The sequence below is a fragment of the Vidua chalybeata genome, chromosome 1, assembly GCF_026979565.1.
Source record: "Vidua chalybeata isolate OUT-0048 chromosome 1, bVidCha1 merged haplotype, whole genome shotgun sequence".
NCBI lineage: Eukaryota > Metazoa > Chordata > Aves > Passeriformes > Viduidae > Vidua > Vidua chalybeata.
This window is the reverse complement of record NC_071530.1, coordinates 97,205,681-97,226,458: the sequence shown is the minus strand read 5'-3', so window position 1 is coordinate 97,226,458 and position 20,778 is coordinate 97,205,681. Positions and strand designations below refer to the sequence as shown.

Below are 20,778 nucleotides of genomic sequence, written 5' to 3'. Positions count from 1 at the left end.
AGGGAGTCCAAGTATGTAACTATAAACTGTAAATAATTATTCTGGGGTTTTTTTCATTCTTTTGTACTCTTTTCCTGTCCTTTTCCAGTATGATCTAGGCTATGTAATTATTTGTGATTACTTTCTTTTGAAAGACTTCCTCCATTTCTTTTTTTCTGCACTTATTTTATCCACGTTTCCTTCCCACTTACCTGTGTAATTGTAAGAAGTCCCTGTTTTTATGGAACGAAATTTTATGTGAATAATTTGAAGATATGAAATATTTTGAGGATTCTCAAGATATTATCATGCTGTGACTTACCTGAACACAAACTAAAATTGATTTTAGCTATCAGGCTAATGAGAAAACCTTATAGAAAGTTTTTCCACTGCTGGAAAGGACTAGCACAAGAATGTCCTATACATAATGAAACTTGGAGTCAGAGATGCCAGGTGAATGCAGTGGGAGTTGTTTGATCCATAACAGAATTGCTGCTGTTTGCAATTGAGAGAACAGGTAAAATCTGTCTACTTCACTTCTTCCTGGCTTGTGTCAAAGAGGAAAAGTTAAAGCAGGTGGGAGTGAAATCATGTTTCCTCACTAAATTAAATACCACACATAGCAAGTCAGTGCAAGTTCAGTGAATTTTTAGTGCTTGTAATGAGGGTTGCAGGTTTTCTGTGATTACTTTTTGATGTTATTGCACACTCAGTTTACCACTGAAGGCATTATTTGAGCACTGGTGTCAGCATACATGTCTAGCTAAAGTTCAGGCCAGAACCATGGCCTTCAGCCAAGATCTTCAATTCTAATTCAGTGGTTGACAGATATAGCTTTGGGTTTTTTTAAACAAATCCCTGCCTTGTCACATACCTGGTGCTATTGCCTACCCCTGGGGTCACTGCTGTTGTAGTTGACAACCTACCACTTCTGAGATTAGTGTTGATGAGTCCTTGGATGTCATCAGCATATGTTAATTACTCATTAGTGTATGTACATAGCATGGTGAGTGGATGGCCGTGTGTGCCCATAATATTTGCATATGACTTTCTGAAAATTCCTCTATGTCCACAATGGTCAAAGCAGTATCTCTCATACCTTGAAGGTGGACTGACATTGAGAGAAGACAGCAATGCTTAAATCCCCACCACAATAAAATCACAATGTGCTGAAAGCATCAGAGAAATGACTGACCATAAATGCTTTAATGGCCAAAATCACTCTTGATGGTGCATTTAAATAGGGAAGTGGTGGGAGGAACACTTGAAATGCTTATTTTGAAGTACTCAAAAAACTCAACATAGAATGCTCAGGGTATTCCTTTCATCATTTCTTCACACATTTTGTGTCCCACTTTTGAAATGAGAGAATGCAGCATTCATTCTTCATAAACTGGGAAAATTGATGTTTTGGATGCATCTTAAAATTATGCCTGTGACTACTTCACCTTTTTTTCCTGTCTCTATGGATCTAAACGTGGCTCTATATTAGTTCCTTCATAATTTTTAATTCTATTTTTCTGCTATTATTCATCAGTCAAAAACATTAATTTGTTATGCATTAGTTCATTCCTGTTCAGCCCTCTAGAAATTTTTCTTTCTCTCCTTATGTGGATATACTTTGATCAGGATATACCTACTTAGCATGCCTACTAGCTGTCAAAATAAAATGGCACAAACACAGCATCTGCCTGCATCACAGAAGGCACAGTTTGTTTCCAGTACTATTCAATCCACAGATAAAAGGTCAGTGAGACATTATAGAACAAATGCACTTGTAGATTATTTCAAATGTTAAATTCTTGGTATCCTACTTACAGGTATGTGCAGATGCAAAACTGGGAATCCCAGGATCACACAATGGGTAAAGTTGGAGGTGACCACCTTTTTTTAAGTTGAGCATCATCAGGTATTCCAAATATTACGTGCAGGGTCACAGCTTCTAAATATCTCAAGTTTCTCAAAGATGAAATAAAATTAACAGATATACCTATGCAAATTTGATCCTTGGCAGTTACTGTTCTAACATCTGTTAACTGGCAAATGCCTTCTTAAAAATAACAGTTCCTTCCTGAGAGAGAATTGAGTTAACTTCAGAATTATATCTCATTGTGTTCGGAATTAATGCAGACTCTAGGGAGTATCATCTGACAGAATTTCCATCCCCAACACCCTAGGTGAGGAATAGTCCTGAAGATAACAATGCTGGAGGGCTCCAAAAGAAAAAATAAAAAGGGAGAAAATAAAGATCCTGGGTCACTAAGTTTTATTGCTTTTCTTATAGCAAGTAGTGATGTGCTGCCACAGGGCTCCTGTACTATTACACTATCATTTATTTTAACCAGTAATGGCCTTATTTGGGTTTTATATTTAACATTTTATATTTGTTAAAGTCAACAGTATTCATGTAGATTAAATGCTGTTTCCCCTGTGTACTGCTCTTAAAGACACAGAAAGAAACTGAATACTGTTGTTATGGGATATTTGTTGGGGAATAATAGCTCTTAACAGGATTACAGAGGTCCTGTAGAAATATCTGTATTTGCATATGACCCAGGATTCCAGCACTTGTATCTTTCTCATTCAAAAGTGAGATGAAAAATAATAGCCAAACCATGATGAGTGAAAAAGTTTAGTCAGAAAAATTTAGCTTATGGTAATCTTTGCAAACTCTTTATCAGACCAGCGTTTTACATTGGTGTTGTACAGCCAGAGATAATTGCTCCTTCTGTACTAAAATTATAATAGCAATATATGAGCTCTTGGTTTATCTTTCACAAAGTTGGTAAGAATAGATGCTTGTCCAGTAGTTAAATAGTATTAATTAATAGTGTTAAAGTCATTATCAACAAAACCTGAGGTCCTCAAATTAACAGAGCTAATTATCTAACAGCATTTTCATGTCTGTTCTATTATATAAACTGTCAAAAATGCAAATGTGTTGTGTATTTTGGAGCATATCAACAATTGGCTTTATTATCCTCTCTTTGTTTTTAATAAATGTGACTTTTTCTTTAAAGAAAATATTGCAGTGTCAAAAGTCTCCATCAAGTGGGTTGTTTTGTATATACATATGTATTAACTACCTGCACTGATTTCTTAAAAAATATGAACTGAATACTAACACAAGAAGGTAATTTGCATGTGCAACATAGAATATTTCTTACTTAGAGGTGATGGAAACACGAACAGCATAGTTCAGTTGCCCCCATCAAAATATCTAGGTCATGTTTTATGAAATCCATAAAGCAAGAAGAGACAAAAAGTGTAGTTATGGTAAAGTATTTGGTAAAGATTCTACTTCTTAGACTCCAGAGTATTGCTTCTAGTAGTTAGGAACAATGTCTTAGGTGTTGGGTGTATTGGGTTTGTATGACAAGGCTTTGGTAGCAAAGCAGAGGTGGCTGCCAGAAGCTTCCCCCATGTCTGACAGAGCCAGTACCAGGCAGTTCCAAGACAGACCTGCTGCTGGCCAAGGCCAAGCCCATCTGTGTCAGTGGTAACCCTCCGGGATAATGTATTTATGAAGCAGGGAAAGAAACCCTGAAGAACAGCAACTGCAGCCAGAGAGAGGAGTCCGAATATGTGAGATACAGCCCTGCAGACACCAAGGGCAGTGGAGAAGAAGGGCCAGGGGTGCTCCAGGCACTGGAGCTGGGATTCACCTGTAGTAGTGCAGACTATGGTAAGGCAGCTGTGCTTCTGCAGTCTGTGAAAGTCCATGGTGGAGCAGAGATGCACCTGCAGCCCATGGAGGATCCCACAGTGGAGCAGGTAGATGCCAAAGGAGTCTGTGACCCTGTGGGAAGCCTGGACTGGAGTAGGCTCTTGACAGGGACCTGTGGGCTTATAGAGAGAGAAGCCCATGCTGGAACAGGTTGGCTGGACCCCATTGACCTTTGACCCCATTGGGAACTGACATGGCAGCAGTCTGCTCCTAAAGGACAACACTCCAGAAGGTATCTATGCCAGAGCAGTTCGTGGAAGACTGCAGCCTGTGGGACAGACTTATGTAGCATAAGGTCATGGAGGGCTGTCTCCTATGGAAGGGATCCCAGGCTGGAGCAGTGAAAGAGTTTGAGGAGTCCTCCCACTGAGGAGGAGGGGAGCGACAGAAACAATGACTGGACAGATGCCCCCTTTTCCCATCCCCCTGCACCATTAGAGGGAAGAAGGTAGAGAATCAGGAATAAAATTAAGCTTAGGAAAGAAGGAGTGGGCGGATGATATTCTTAGGATTTGGGTTTGCTTCTCATTAGCCTGTTCTGGTTTGATTGGCAATAAATTCAAATACTCTCCCCAGGTTGAGTCTGCTTTGCCTGTAACTGTAACTGGTGACTGATCTCTCCCTGTCCTTATCTCAACTCAGACACCTTTCCTCGTATTTTCTCTCCTCTGTCCAACTGAGGAGTGATAGAGCAGCTTTGGTGAACACCTGGCTTCACACCATAGCTTAGTTTCTAGGATCTAGGAAATAGAAAACAGAGCCTCTGCACAGCATGTTTGCTATTACATATGGACATATTTCATAATTGCATGTCAATCTCCACATTCCACCTTTTATGCATGACTTCAAGTCCAGTTTGCTGCTTTTTATACTGTAACCAGCATTGAGAATGATTTGCTATTTTTTACTCTTCAGCACTAGCTAATTTTATTCTGATATATCAAAGTCATTAATATAAACAAGAACATCTTAAGAGTACGGATGGCTTGGCAACAACCAAATAAAAGTGGTCTGAAATAAGCCCCAGATAGAATCCTCCTTTTTATCAAAACTGAACCTCAGGAAAAAAACCTAAAATATGTCTTTTTCCACTGTGTCTATGATAGACAGGGGAAGACCCTGTGAAAATGAAATAGAGGATTATAGTGCTACTGGACAATCATTGATGTAGTCCAGACAAAGTCACAGCCCACTTTCTGCACTTCCATTAAGCAAAAAGTGGAAATATCTGGCATGCAGAAATGGGTTGGTATCCCTTGTATGCCACAAATGTGCTGTCACATGGGGCATCACAGAGACAGTGGCTGTAGAGGTAGCACAGTCAATGAAGGAAAAATTATCCCAAGAGGCATAATTACCACCAGTAGTGTAGAGAAATGTGTCCTTTGTGTCCTTAAAACAAAAAAAAACATTTTCATGAGAAAATTTTTGTTTCTGGTTTATTATACGACTTAAATGGTTTCTGGTTTAGGCAGAAAAATAAATAATCTTATAATGGAAAAATACTATTCACTCACAAAATGAGTCCCCCTATAAATCTCTTTATAACAGGGAAAATTCTTAGGGTATCACATCTCTGCTCAGAAAGACTAGCAGTGTATTCATCAGGCTAGCACATAAGATTTTTGTTACCATGACTGCATATAAGGTCCTTAAATGATTTGCAACTTGGAATGCATTAAGATCCTGTAGGTAATATTAGAGAAGGACTACTGGATTCCTCTGAGCGGTGGAGTTCCACCTACCTGGCAGCAAATCATCATCAATCATTTCCACTCCATCTGTGAATGTTTTCTTTCTCAGAATTGCAAAATGTTTCTATAAATGGCCTTAGTAGGAAAGCTGCACTGATAGCATGGAGATCCCTTAGTGCATTTAGTTGAAAACACTGTGGATGACTCAAACACAAGATCTGACCTTGAACAAATCTTCAGGGCTAAGCTCCATGATCAAGTTACTGAGCCATATCAGAGGTGTGATAATATTCAAACTTCCCTGTATTAACTCAGGCCAAATTCGAGGATATTGCACTATCTGTATCTCATAAGCATATTCAAGAGCAGTGTAAATTTTCCCACCTCAGCTTAAGTGCAAAAACACGACAATAAGTGTAATGGAGGAATGTCTATGGCTGGCAATTAGTAGATAGCATGCATAATTGCTTTTTCTTGTGTATTCTTGCTGGTAAATAGCCATGATTAAGGGGGGCAGGCAGACGCCTCATATATCAGAACATTTTCATGGTTTGCTTCTCAGATCATAAAATTATCAGGTTATCCTTTTGACGCTTTAGATAAAACTCCAAAATGCTGACAGCGAGGCATGGCAGTTTAACTCTTCATTCCCATAGGGAATGTGTAACAGACCACATTCAGATTCTCTCTTTACTCCTTCTGGATGTTGCACTTTGCACCATTTCTGTGCTTCACCTTGGTGATCTTCATTTCCCAAACAGAGATTTTTTCACAGGACTTTTTCCCTGCTTTCACCGACCTTGTCCCAGTTTTGGGTCTTTCTGACCATGTCTGCTGCCAAAGTTGCATACCTAAATCATTCACACTTTGAGTACATTTCTATTAATTGTCTTCTCTCTGCTTCACCTACAGAAGTTTCCTAGGTCCCATACATATTCTGTTTATGAAGTTACATTTTTTCCTCATGAATTCCCCCTTCAAAGTATCCTTTTTTTTTTTTTTGCTTGTTCGATAGTAAGTTAGAAATTTTTTATTTCCTTTTTTCTGCTTTTTGTTTTTCTATCCTTTCAGCATAGAAGTTGACTTACAGTTTCATAAAAACATGCATAGTTTATTTTTCAGTTGTCTGCATAAGTATTCCTAGGCATAAAGGGAGCTTTTTATCTAAATACGCTCTTGCCACAAAGAGTTTATTTGCTTTCCTTACTTTTTTGTTTTGTTTTGTTTTCTCAGAAAAGACCAACTTTGGCAGGAAGCAAGCTAGCATGTGTTGAAGGCTGGAATGAGCAAAGAATTTGGACCCTCGGGGAAGCTTTGCATTCATTTTATAGTGAGGTCTGCTGCTTAGCTGGCCTGTCTTTAGTGTATGCTGTGTGTATCGTCCTTGCACACAAAGAAACAGGATTTCTGTCAAAATGGCTTAGCTCAAGTTAAGATAACAACAAACAAGGAATGAACAAAAGTTAGATATCCACGAGAGAGATAGTGTTTGTGTGTCTTCACTGATAATCTAATTAAATTGGAGGCAAAATTGCTAGTTTCCACCACATTTTAAAAAATCAAAGCTGTAGCAACACAAGAAATAAATGTCTCAGTTCAGAGTTAGATAGTGCATACCAATTAGGATTTTTTCACGACTGACAGCCAGAGCTTCAAGGCTTTAAAGAAAGGCTGACTTTTACTTATTCCTTGTCTTAGAAGTAACAGACCTGGTCCCATATGTGCCGTCTGACTAGCTTCTTCGGCATAGAGGAAATGAGCATTACCTAGATAAGCACTTGTGGGGTGGATCAAGGTAGAGCTCAGAGGTCATGATCACAGGAGTAGAACCCAGCTGGAGTCCTGCAGTCACTGGCATTCCCCAGGGATCAATTCTGGGTCTGGCCTAATTCAGCTTGTTTATCAATGATCTGGATGAATAGACAGAATGTACCCTCAGCAAGTTTGATGATGATGATACAAAACTGAGGGAGTGGCTGATACAGCTGGAGGCTCTGCTGCCGTTAAGTGGGACCTTGACAGGCTGGAGAGCTGGGTGGAGAGAAACCAAATGAGGTTCAACAAGGGCAAATGCAGGGTCCTGCACCTGAGGAGGAATAACCCCAAGTACCAGTGCAGGTTGGGGATTGATCTACTGGAGAGCAGCTCTGCAGAGAAGGACCTGGGAGTCCTGCTGGGTGATAAGCTGGCCATGAACCAGCAGTGCCCTTGTGGCCAGGAGGGCCAATGGGGCCCTGGGGTGCATTGGGAAGAGTGTGGCCAGTACCCACCTGCTCAGCCCTAGTCAGGCCACATCTGGAGTGCTGTGTCCAGTTCTGGGCTCCTCAGTACAAGAAAGACAAGGAGCTACTGGAGATGGTCCAGCAGAGGCCACAGAGATGATTTGGGGTCTGGAGCATTTCTCTTACAAGGAAAGACTGTGGGTGCTGGGCCTGTTTAGTCTGGAGAAGACAAGAATGAGAGGTATTCCCATCAATACATATAAACTTAGTTTATGGCACAAGAAGTTTCACCTCAGCATGAAGAAGAACTTCTTTAGATTGAGGATGGCAGAGAACTGGAACAGGCTGCCCAGGGAGGTCATGGAGTCTCCCTCTCTGGAGACATCTAAAACTCACCAGGACAACTACCTGTGTTACCTGTTCTAGGTGACCCTGCCTCGGAAGGGTGAATTGGTCTAGATGATTTCCAGAGGTCCCTTCCAACTCAAAGAATTCTGTGATTCTGTGATTTTATGAACTTGATTTTTGGGCCTTGAAGTGTTTGAGTAAACAGCTCCACTCTTTTAATGAAACAATTTTCAAACTCTAGCTATGGGGTATGGAACAGCAATTACATCCAGTTTGGTGCTGGTTACTGGACATTATGTACTCATGATCTGTTCTCATTTAAGAATTTAAAGTCCATTTCTATTTCAAGAACTAGAAATGCTAAAGCAAGATAGTTATTTATTACCTATTAGTTATTAATATTTCTATTTATTAGTAGCAATTAGTTATCAATTGTAAACATTTTTATGATGTTTTTTTCAGTTTCTATTTGAGGATGATTACCTCTTTTTAGTTATTTGTATGTAATTTGATACACTTTTGAGTATATAAATCAGCCATTATTTCTTTAATCCAAAATTATTTGTTGATAAAAAGAAATTCATTAAAAATTCATTCAAATTCATTCAAATTCATTAAAAATTAAATGTAGATATATGAAGAGCTAAAGTTTTTTCTACTTACAATTGTAAGTTATCTTTTATTTTAAAACATGAGAATATTTTTTCTGGGCATTTCAGTTTTCATTCAACCTTCATTTTTATGAAAATACATTTTACCCCTAATGGAAATAGTGAAGCTGATATGTCAAATTCTTGTCTTCTCATGCAGTTGCTGAATATTGCACTGTTAAACTTTTAAAATATTTCACCCATGACATGACAGCATGAACTTCTATCTAGGAAAAAGTACTTTTTGTAAATGGTGATCAAGTCAACACAGTTGCCTTTTTGAAGGGAATTCTATGTGGTTATTCTATTAAGTTTTGATTCTTATCTAAAAGGCGGAAATTACATAGAGAGCAAAGGCAGTGGGAAACCATGGTATGAATTTGGGAAATGTTGACAAATGTCTGGCAATAGTGGTAGGAAAATCTCTATGACTTGAACAGAAATTCTACCTTCAATGAAAGCAAGAACTTTTTCCGTTGATCTCTGAATCCAGTTTGTCCTAGGCCAAAAGCAGAGTTCCCACATTCCTCTCTGTTCTTTCTCCTGGTTCTTAAGCCAGATCTGCTAATGGTGATAGTTGTGAAAAGCTGTTGCAGTATTTAAAGAATTTTTAAAATTGCAACAACTTGCAGAACTGTTTATCTAGTGGTGTCACTGTCTGTCCAGTTATATCATTCTGTAATAATGTATCCAAAAAAAAATGCACTTTCCTATTTCAGTAAAAGCACTTCATACATTTTAATGCATCGAATCCTTAAATATCTTAAAGCATAGGTTAATGACATCTCTGTTTCAAAGTTGAAAAACACAGAAATAGATCAGTGTTTTTCAAGCACCTGCAGCCACTGCAAGTATCTCATAAAAAAACTGAAGTATACAAAATCAGTGACATTTTTCTGACAGTGAAGGTCATACTGAGTTGGTAGGACTGCATTGCTTAACTGCAACAGTACCAGGAAAAAAGAGGCCCAGACCTTTGTCCTGCCCTTTCTCAGAAGTGATTTTAGAGCATGTAAAAGTTATGAAAATGTTATTAAATTGGCAGCTGATCAACCATGTATGATTTGAATATAGAGAAATTAATAAGACTAAACCTCCTAAATTAGAGCTTTATAGGGACAGTTATCTGACATCTAGAAGGGCCATAGAGATAATAGCTTTTTGTCCTACTGACTTTGTTTGGACTATAAATAGAACAAGACAAGTCTTGTTTCTGCTCATGGGCTTGTCTGTTCCTGTTGGCCGGATATGTAAAGGTTTTGCTTTTATGGTAAAACCCTTAAGCTTCAGAGACCACCCTTTCCCTGTCCCTATCTTCATCATTCTTAGGAGCACTTCTATTTTAGTCTATGTTTCCTTGTTCTAGAAAGACTGAACCTAACCCTAATCATCTTGGTTTATAACTAGAATAGAATAGAAGGGAAAAATAGATGGGACTAGACTAGACTAGAAGGTCTAAACTCAGATTTTCACTTTACTTCAGAGAAAAGGAATGATGCTCTGAGGAGATGAAACCTTACTACAGCAAAAGGGATTCATCTCCTTGGGAGACAGATTATTCATATGTTTAAATGGAAGAAATAAAGTTCTATGCTAACAATTTTTGCTGCTTTCACTTGGTTCAGATGTGCCAAGTAACAACTACTTAATTCTTTGGGGCATTAAGTCCTATTAAACTTCAAGTCGAACTAGGGGAATTCAGCACTTTAAAAAATGATGCTACCAATTCTCCTTGACCTCCAATTCTGAGCAGCTGTGTGCATACCATCCATCATTAGCCAGGGAAGCCCTCAGGGGGAGGATGGTGGCAATGGCTTTCCAACCCTGGTGTGACATGTCCACCACAGCTGAGGCTGGGAGGCAGTGCAGTGTCCTGTGCAGTGGATGAGGGGCCAGGGCAGTGCCACAACCAGCACCGGTGCCTTCAGCCAGGGACAGACCCTGCTCTGGTAGGCAGTGGGGGTGGTTGGGGTTTGCTTGGTGAAAACAGGCAGCTAAGTCCATCAATGTTAATCATGCCCCATTGCCTGTTTTTCCCCAGTTCCTTGTTTTTATCTCTGTAGGATTTTTCATCCCTTGAAACCAACAAAAAGATCATATTTTCCTTCAGTCTCTGAAACCCCATCCTTTTTTCCAGACTTTCCATTTCACGCTGTTTGAATTTTATTAAGATCTCTTTACACAAAAACAGAGTACTGGCTATATGATGCCCTGAGGGATCTGAAAGGCTGTTGCCATAATGTCACAAAACTCTAGGGACATTTTATTTCCACCAGAAGCTCTTTGGAGGACTCTGTCTAAGGATATAATATATCTTAAATGTTTACAACAGGGATCTTGATCTCCATTGGAATTTAATACAAAAAGCTCCCTTTAAATCTCTTAATTATCACATCACATTTGCACTGATTAAATAATACCTATCAATAAAATGGATTTTATTTTATTTATATTTTTCAATGAAGAAAACTGGTATTATTCCAGAATTATGGATATTATTGTTAATCATGTATTCTTGAGACTGTGAATTTCTTTTCAATACCCCAGCTGATCATTACAAAGTATTTTCACCAGGTATTTTCCAGAAGCACTTCTGTTTATTGTATCTGCCTCTGATACTTTCTGTTTTTCCCAAATACAAACATGCATAAATCCTTTGTGCAAGGCTCACAGTAGCATGTCTCCTCCAGTGAACAGGAAAAGATTTTGCAAGTGTTAATAAGGTTTTATTTCCATTGGTCAACCTTGAAATCAGAAGCAACTGCTGAACTCTCAGTAGTCCCTTATATAGCACAACAGCCCTATTCAGATAACGTTTTAAATGAAATTGTTTAGGAAGCCATATCCTAATTTGACAAAAAGAAAAGTCTCATGAAAAAAGTATTGTCTTTTCAAAAAGCTGCAGTATAATTGTGTGTGTGCATGTAATATAGTAGCACATATATTTAAATTATTATTTAATTAAAATATTATAGATCTGTATGTTCATCTGATGGGAAATTTTTTTGGTAAAATTTAATACATGAATAAGCATACAGAATATGGGATGCAAATTCTAAAGATAATATTTAAAAGCCTGTTTGAATGTTGAACTATTTGGGACACTTTTTTTTTTTTTTTTAATTCTGTAAGTTTTGGGCTTTCTGGGACCATGCTGAAGGTGCTGGGATATTAACTATTAACAAAATTTAGTTTCCTTAAAAATAATGTAAACATCCAAAACAATAAAGGAAACTGATGTTTTAAGGCAAATCAAAATATCTCTATTGTTAATGCATGTTATGCATCAGTGGCTCAAGTCAACATTTTTCTGTCATAGATAACTGAAAATCTTTACAGGAGGTATCAGACCAAATAAAAAGGATTTTTTAAATTCCATTTCTGAAGCTACAAGTAGTCTATAAAAATATGTAAATCAGATACTGATAATATAATGGAACTGCTAATATAAATTCATTGAATTGCATCGCTCGTTAACAACATGTACATTCTCCAAGTAATGGTCACACAGCAATTTAACACTATTTCCTACTCCTATTTCCTGTATTTCCCAGACCTTTTGGTCATTGTATTTGCTATGTACCACTCTTCTTTCTCCAAATAGTGCCACACTGATATCACAGATAAGGATAACAGCAGCTGCTCTCTCAAAAGAAGAAGTACATTTTATTTCTGGAGGGTTTTTTTCATTATTTAATCTTCTTTTAGAACTATTCTTATTCTCTGGACTGAATGGCTTTTGTGATTACCAGGATAGCATTGGATGCTGCCTCACATAAATATACTGACAGAGGTAGTAATAATTTAACACTTTTAATGCTGTCTTTCAATACATCATCTTTGTAGTGATTAACCATAATGGCATTTTTAGTGGGTCAGTGTTCTCTTAAAATGTCAGCTTTTCAAAGTCACAATGTACTACATATTTATGGCATCAATTAGTTCTTTTTCACTATCCAGATGATGATTAAAACTGAATTTAAAAAAATATGTTAATGAAGTTCTGCCCATCTCTTGGAATATTCTCTCTCTGATGGTAAAAATAACTGCAGATGTTTAGTGTTTGGAATTTCAGAGTTTATCTACATCTCTAGAGTTGACACTTGCTACTGTAAGGTATGCACTTTTTATAATAGTTGGATAAAAATTACAGAATACACATTTTTTTTCTTTCCCTGCAGGATGTGTGACACAGGAGAAGGGCTATTCACCTTTCAAACACGAGAAGGAGAAATGATATATCAGAAGGTCCATTCTGCAACACTGGCAATAGCTGAGCAACACGAAAGATTAATGATGGAAATGGAGCAGAAGGCAAGGGTAAGGTCCTTTTACCAAAAGTCTTTAAACTTATAAAAATTGGTAATAAACCAAAGTTGGTGGATTCAACTGTAATGATAGTATCAGCTGTGTGGCTAAGACAAAACAGAGTTTCAGATTTATGTACTTTCATGGTCAGGGATCCTTGATGTGTTCTGTACAATGATCTTTTGTAGGTGATTTTTTGGAATAGAGGATACCATTAGACAAGAGATCCATGGTCACCTTCTCTGAAATTGTGGCTCTGTTACTCAAAGATTAAACTTTTAGCTGTTGTGTTGACTGCTGATGAATGAGTTTTAATTGCTCCTCGTGGCCTCACAGGTGGAAAAAAACCCAGTATAAACACTTCTAGGTGACAGCAGACATGTTTTTTTAACCCCTGAAAGAAATTACTTCCCCTGCATTATAGCTAGCAATGCAATTGAGTTCAAATAGAGCGATTTTATTATTTTGTGTTCAGAATTTCCAGTTTGCACAAGTTGCATTTAAGTGACTACTGTGGAAATATTTGGAGTTCTTTTAAGACAGCAAGAAAAAAGCTTTCCCTTTATGCTTAGAAGTAGAGATGGTCTTTAATGATTGTTCTGGAAAGCTGACTTTCAGGCCAGGGAAGCTAGTCTTCATGCTTTTCTCCTGAGATGACCATGATTGCATATCTTCTTCTGTAGACAAAGATTTCAGGTTAATTGTCACATTTCCTTCTTTTCCTCATCCATACTGTAAGTGCCTCTAGTCAGGCAAACGTGACTTATATGGATTGATCCCCCACATTCTACCAATGTCAAAATACTTTTCTCACTCTGCTGAGACAAAGGCTCTTGGAAGGACCAACCTAAGACCCCCAGTGTTCAACTTAATTACTCCTCAGAGAAGTCAGAGAACCAATCAGAGAATGTTAAGGGATGGAAGTGGATCTTAAAAATCATCTAGTCCCAACTTCCCCCACCACGGGCAGAGACACAATTTTCCTTATTCACTGAAAAATAAACTAGATAAGGACTTAGATTTCCATGTCAAAAGTCTGCTGTGTTGAATGTTCCTCTCAGACTTTTCATGTCCGTTATGAGAACCTGAATTGGGAGGCCATAAAAAAGGCCTGGTTTTGGTGCTTTATGAAAAAAGAAGATGGATTTTTCCATAAAATTAAACAAAGTTGGAGCCTGTGCATAATTGGTGAGGTGCACAAACTTTGGATAGGAAATGCAGGAAGAGGAGAGTTTACAATCAAGATTAATAATGAGCAATTGCTGGAAAGTCCTACACAAGGTAGAATAAATGGAAGACTATGTAAAGAAGTAGATCTGCTGGCAAAAAAACACTGCATTCTGCTGGGCAGAAAATGATTGAACCATGGGAAAAAAGGAAAAACGCATCATTATTTTATAATGTTTGCTTTTAAAGTGTCTACACCAGTAACAGAAATTAGAACATTTTCATGCTGCCGTAATAAATGCTTAGACCAGGATCATACAAGATTTTCCTTTTACAGAACCATCACTTTCAGCTCTTCCACCTATCAATTAGCAGCTTTGCTGCTTTACAAAGCCATTTCCATTCTGCCATCAGATGACTTCATTGAAACCATATTTATGAAGGCTGTGGCCATATGGTACGTAATATCAAACTCCGAGCGAGAGCAGGCTGAGAAACAGAAATGACTCATCAGCCACGCTGTGTGTGATGTACTTGTCTCCTGGACAGGGCTGCGCTGGGATCTGCACAGGGAGAGCAGGAGAGGCTCACATAGGCTGCTGTGGGCTGTGTAAAACTGGCTGAATAACCTGTTGATTTTGTGCTTCAGCTGATCTAAACTAATGTTAGTTTGGATTAGGAAACTCTGGTTTCTGACTGGTAGGGTGCTGAGCATTTTAGGACATTTGAGTTTTACTCATATTAGACATTTGAGTTTTATTCATATTAGAAACAAAATCTAAAATATCAAATAGACTAAGTACATGTTACATTCCATTTATAAAGTGTTGTATCTAATTCCAATAATTTCACCAAACACCTATGTGTATTTTTTCCATAAGATCTGAAATTGAAATACAAGCAAAAGAATATTTTAAATCAGGGATTTAGTGGGTCTTCCCAAAGCTTGACACTTGATCTTTTTATCTGTAGATCTATACTTGGATTTTGCTCTTTCCTGACCCTTTCTGTAATAAGCAGCTCAAGCTTAACAGTCTTGAATTAAATCTAGATAGATATATATACATATATATATATATGAGATAATTTTTAAAAGTATAGAAAGGTGAATGCTATATCCATTATTGTACAATTCAGAAAAATAAAATATGTGCAACAGTAATGATTACTTCTTCCTTCCAATCATTAGAAATATTTTTTTAGAAAGGACTACTGTGAATATTTATGTTCCGTCCTAAATGTTAATAGGTTTTAAGTAATGAACACACTGAAGTTTCATTTAATTTTTGCCAGATTATAATATCTAATATAAAAAAGTAGTATAATCTAGTAAAAAAAATGAATACTGATTATAAAAGAAATTAAAGTGAATTTTTTTTTACCAGAGCAATCTTGATAAACTTGATAATACATAGATTATTATTACCTTTCAAAGTAAATATACAAAGTACATCACCATGAAAATACAAAAACAGAAACAGAAAACCCAAAGTACAAAATACACAAAACAAAACCCCAGAAGCAAATTATGGCAGAAGAATAAAGGTATTTTCTTTAGGCAACTGCAGGTATTTAGGTATGGCCTGTGCCTGAGCCACAGGACACATTTATTCTGTTTATGGAAGTCCCTCCATCCAAAAATTTGATTTTTTTTCAGAATGCTAAGCAATAAATTCATTTTTATGCTAAAAAATCTTTTGCTCAGGCCAAGCAACATGCTGCATAGCTGTTAATAAGAGGGAGACATGAGAAGGAAGCTAATTCTTCCCATTACCTTTGAAAGTGCATGGGCTGGAAGCAAAAATGTTCTGTGGCAGCTTGTACAATACCAAATCTACCTCTTTGCCACCTCTAGCAAGAGAAGCCAAGTCAGTTCAAGCAGGCAGTCATGTGCACACTTTCATCTTCTGCCCATTTTCCTTTTGAATTATAACACTGGAAGAAAGACCTGAAATATGAGATCAGTAGTCACTGGCATGGGTGTGGATTTGAGCTGGTTATTGGTTTTACTGAGATCAAAGCAGACTGGATTTTATTCAAAAAATTCAGCAAAGTGGACATTGATCTGATTTTGCTCAGGTGGTTTTCTTGATTGAATTTGAAAAGTTGCATTGGCAGAGTGATAGTGTTTTATGCTTGCTTTGTTTGGGACAATAAAAAATTTGGGCCAGTGCTAGTACTTAAATTGAAATTCTTTTCAGGGAAATTGTTACCTGTATATTCACTTTTTTCAGTCTTTGCTTTTTCAATGGATCATTGTAATACAGATGATAATTCTGTTTCGCAGTTGTTTTGTGGGAGAGAGAGCAATATTGCAGTGGTTTTTACTGGCTTTAGTTCCAAGATAACAAATTAAAAAGAACAATGACAGACTTTGTGTTTACATGCTTTTATTTCATGCTATTGTGCTACCCACTTGAGAGTGTCAGCAACTTTCCTTTTATCATCTGAACAAACCTCTTGTTTTTTTCCTCTGTCCCTCCTCCTCTCTCTGCCCTCTGACACCTTTTCTGTTTGTTTGGGCAGGGTTTCTTTTTCTCTGTAGCATTTAGAAGTCTGTTTGGATTGTTGATCTTCAAATTACTGTGCAAAAAAAAAGTGTTAGCCTCAGGAATGACCTATAATGACCTATATCCCCCCCACTGGCTGTAGTCTGATGTTGAACATGGAAGATGCATGTCTGGGTGTCTAACAGCCAGCTCCATCACCTCTTCCCAGTCCCCAGACTGGACTGCAAGCTCCTTCCATTTCCTTTCTCTTAACCTAGGTGCTTCTCTGATTGAGCCAATTCAGTTTCCTAGTTTGACAAAAAAAAAAAAAAAAAAAAAAAAAAAAAAAAAAAAAAAAAAAACAACAACAATAAAAATCACCTACCTAAAAGGAGCAGGCTTCTTCAGGTTTACCAAACAGAATTGGCTTACAGTGGCAGCAGCAAACCATTGGATCTTCTCAGTTGTCCTATCCTGAGGAGAGAAAGAAAAAGAATAATTCATCTACCCTAAATGTTTCATCTAAAAGAAGACTGAGTATCCTCCTCTTTGCCATCAGGAGATGATGTTGGGTTTGGTGATCTTTTTTTAAAGAATCAGTATTCAGATCATTTTTACACATGAGCATATGAACAGTTATTCTCAGCAGCACTTGTCTATCTAACCTCTACACCAGGATGACAACATGGCATTGGAATTTTAATCTCTGATTTTCCTTTCTAATGCCAGCTTTGATCTTCTGCCATTTAACTTCCACTGAAAACACTTCTAATGTAGCTTCTGGTCTCACTGTTTTTAAAGGGTAGAAAATGGGAGGTTAAGAGCTGTAGATTTCCTATGTTAGGAATATACACATGAGGGAGGAATTTTGAGGAAATACTTACACCTTTGTAGCTCTACCAATTACTTCTTTCAAGAGCTGCCAGTAAAAACTTATTATGTATTCTCAAAAGAATAAAAATTTACAATATGTAAAACAATAAGCCTAAATGAGATAGCACTGAAGTCAATGTTAGGCAGCTGAACTTAATCAAACATCAGTAAGAATGAAGTATAAATGCAGGAATAAATGATAATGGCCCAAGTTTCATAACTTATTATCTTTGGAAGTTTCCTATAACATTTATTTTACTTTAGACAGCAAAGCTAAAAGCCATTTTAGATTGTGATCTTTTTAACATTTCCCAGAAGATAAACACCCTTATGAAACACTGCATCTGTATATTTCTATTCTCATTATTTACAAGTTTTGTCTTTAAAATTCAGCTTATATAAGTGAAAGAGTCATCATGATAGATTTCTGTTATTTAAAAAAAAAGATAATATCAAAGAGTTTATGTATTATTTCTTTAAAAGACATTATTAGCAGGGAAACAATGAGTGTACCAAAGAAGACAAATATCACGTAATGAAAATGGGCTTAAGAAGATGTTGAAGAGGAAGGTAGATAAGAAATAAGACTGAGAGTAATTTTATTTTTCCTATAAGGAACAGAATGAGGAAGGTATTTCACAAGACTGGTCTGATAAATATAAATTACAGTATTGTCAGAGACAATAGTAATAAAAATGTAAATAGAGTTAAAAGTATTAATGTAAATTGTCTTAGAAACAGGAAAAAAACAAATTGGGAGGCTGGAGGAAATAACAACATGAGTTAATTAGTGAACTTTTAATTTTTCTTTGCTCTGTGAGTCGGTACTATACTTGTTTCAAACCTGGTCACAAGCTAAATGCATGCCATCAAACATTACAGGATCAAATATCAATAAACACATAAAATATTCTAAATTTTAACATGATGGTTTCAATTTGAAGTATTATACATTTGCCACTGCATCTTCAGAGCTTTGACTTGTTTACAGTTTTTATTGATGTCTTTTTGCAATGGTGTGCCTATCACCTACTATTTCAAGTTGTGAAGCAGGGGAATTTCTAGATACTAGTGGATGCTGCTGATCCAATGAATATATGAGATATTTAACTAAATACATTTTATATATCTTTTGGGCTTAATTTCACCACTGCAATTTACTTAGTATAACAAAACTCTTTTGTGTTGTAATTCTGCCTGTGTTAAAGTTGATTCAATTCCTGAAAGAGAAACAGGAGAAGAAAATTCTACAGCTCATCCAAAGACGTTTCCATGTCATGACACATTGGTCTCTTAGTATGTTTTCTTCTTTTTCCAAATTATGTGTAAGCTCAAGTACTGAGGTTCTGAATACATATGATGATTCATGAACTCATGTACTTTTTGCAAGTTAAAGCATAGCCTCGGGTCAGTTATTCATGCATACTTAGCTGAATATTGTTCTGTAATTCCCTGAAACTATGTATGGTGTTGCTGCATAATATGTGTCTAGAAATTTTATAAACCTGTAAAAACCTGGCTGCTTTATTGCAATACAGAGCTTACTTGGTTTTCATGGGTGCTGTGAAGCTTATTTCTGTGATTAGGATAGGATAGGATAGGATAGGATAGGATAGGATAGGATAGGAAAGGAATTCTAGAATTTCTATTGGAAAGGATCTACAATTGTCACATAGTCCAACTGCCTGATCACTTCAGGGCTGACCAAAAGTTAAAGCGCAACTTTAAGGGCATTATCCAAATGCCTGTTAAAGATTGATCATCTTGTGGTATTGATTCCTTCTCTAGGAAGCCTGTTCCTCCCAGAAAAGAATGCTCCCTAGTGTCCACTCTAAGCCTCCCCTGACACAGTGGAAACTCCAGTGTTCCACTGGAGTGGGACAGTGGAACACTCCAGTGGTTATTCTGAGGCTATCTATAAACTTTGCCAAGATTAACAACACTAAGAATTTTGAATTTGTTTTGGTTTTTTTTCTCTTAAGTCGGAATCTGTGTAGTTTTTGGTTTTAGTTTTGTAAACCAAATTCCCACAAGTAGTGGTAATTTTCCATAGGATTTGTGGTTCATTGAGTATATAATGACATTGAGTGTATAATCTTTACTCTGATTTCTATGAGAATTTTTTTTAGAATTTTTTCAGAGTCTTTGTTAACCTTCAGGCTCAGAAAATTGTGTGCACTCGGAGGAAGTAATCCCTAAACTTACATTGCAAATCTATTTTCAACATTCACCACCTCATAAGAAAGCAGGAAATTTGTGGATATTCAGACTGGGTGACAGTTAACAATTCTTTCAATTAGACCTCTTTTATTTCCTGATTTTAAAGAAAATACTGTCTTGAATGTAGACTTATTTTGCTGGCATTTTCTCAGGGACTATTAATCACATCCACATACTGCAGCAGCATTCAAAAACTATGCAGAAGGTGTCATTCACTTTCTAAAAGAAATTCTACTAAGAAATTCAAACTTCCACAGCCACTAGTCTCCCATTTATCCTTTCCTTACCGAGTCAAGACCTTTTTTACCCCTCTTCCTCTGTGAATTGCAGGGTTTCATTGTGCCCCTACCTGGCACCTTGCAGTCAGCAAGAGGTGTAAAGATGAGGTGTAAAGTCCAGATTCTCCAAGGATCTCTAGGTGGTTGGCATTCCTGGATCTTTGCTGTGTATTTGAATGAAACCATGGGATAGGGAAAGTCTTTACTATGGCAACGAAGGGTTTGTGCAGCTGCTCCTACAAAGTGATGGGGGTGGGACAGAACTGTTCCTCATGTCAAAAACACTGCAGACAACATAAAGGTTTGTGGGGTGTGTAGGTAAGTGGCGTGGGTAGGTGAGAGCAGAGCTGGGAAATCCTTATATAAGAGTGTGTCAAATATTTTGGTAGCTGGTGATGTAATTTAAATGCCTTTTTTCCCATTTGGAAAGTAAACTTGCCCTGGAGTTCTGAATGTTTTCAAAATGATAGTAGTCATGAGGATTTTCATTCAGAGTATGATGGGAAAAATTAAATTCTTCCTTTGTCTAACACAGTTTTGAAATTTCTCTTATGCATAGCCATAGGGCTGGATGATCTTGAATGCAAAAGGTACTCTAAATCTCTCCTATGGACTAAATCCCAAGTACATTAGGACATGGATGGGCATCCTTACCAAGAAATTACTCTGATTCTTTTCTCCTTAAAAATTTCTGGAATATTTTGTATACTCTTGCCATGTTATTTTAAGTATTTGTTCATCATGCTACCCAAGACTCAGATTGAAATCTGCCTTCCCACTAATATAAACTATGAGCTCAGCCAAAATTTATATGAAAAGCTTA

General features: G+C 37.1%; 1 protein-coding gene across 2 annotated transcripts in view; it reads left to right on the top strand.

Moving 5' to 3' along the window:
• DOK6 (docking protein 6) overlaps positions 1-20,778 on the top strand; it is a 245,480-nt gene that overhangs the window by 170,325 nt on the left and 54,377 nt on the right. For both annotated transcript variants that reach the window (XM_053961778.1, XM_053961788.1), the window contains one exon: positions 12,802-12,940. In XM_053961778.1, the coding sequence (XP_053817753.1) occupies positions 12,802-12,940 (139 nt within the window). The remainder of the gene's footprint in view (positions 1-12,801; positions 12,941-20,778) is intronic.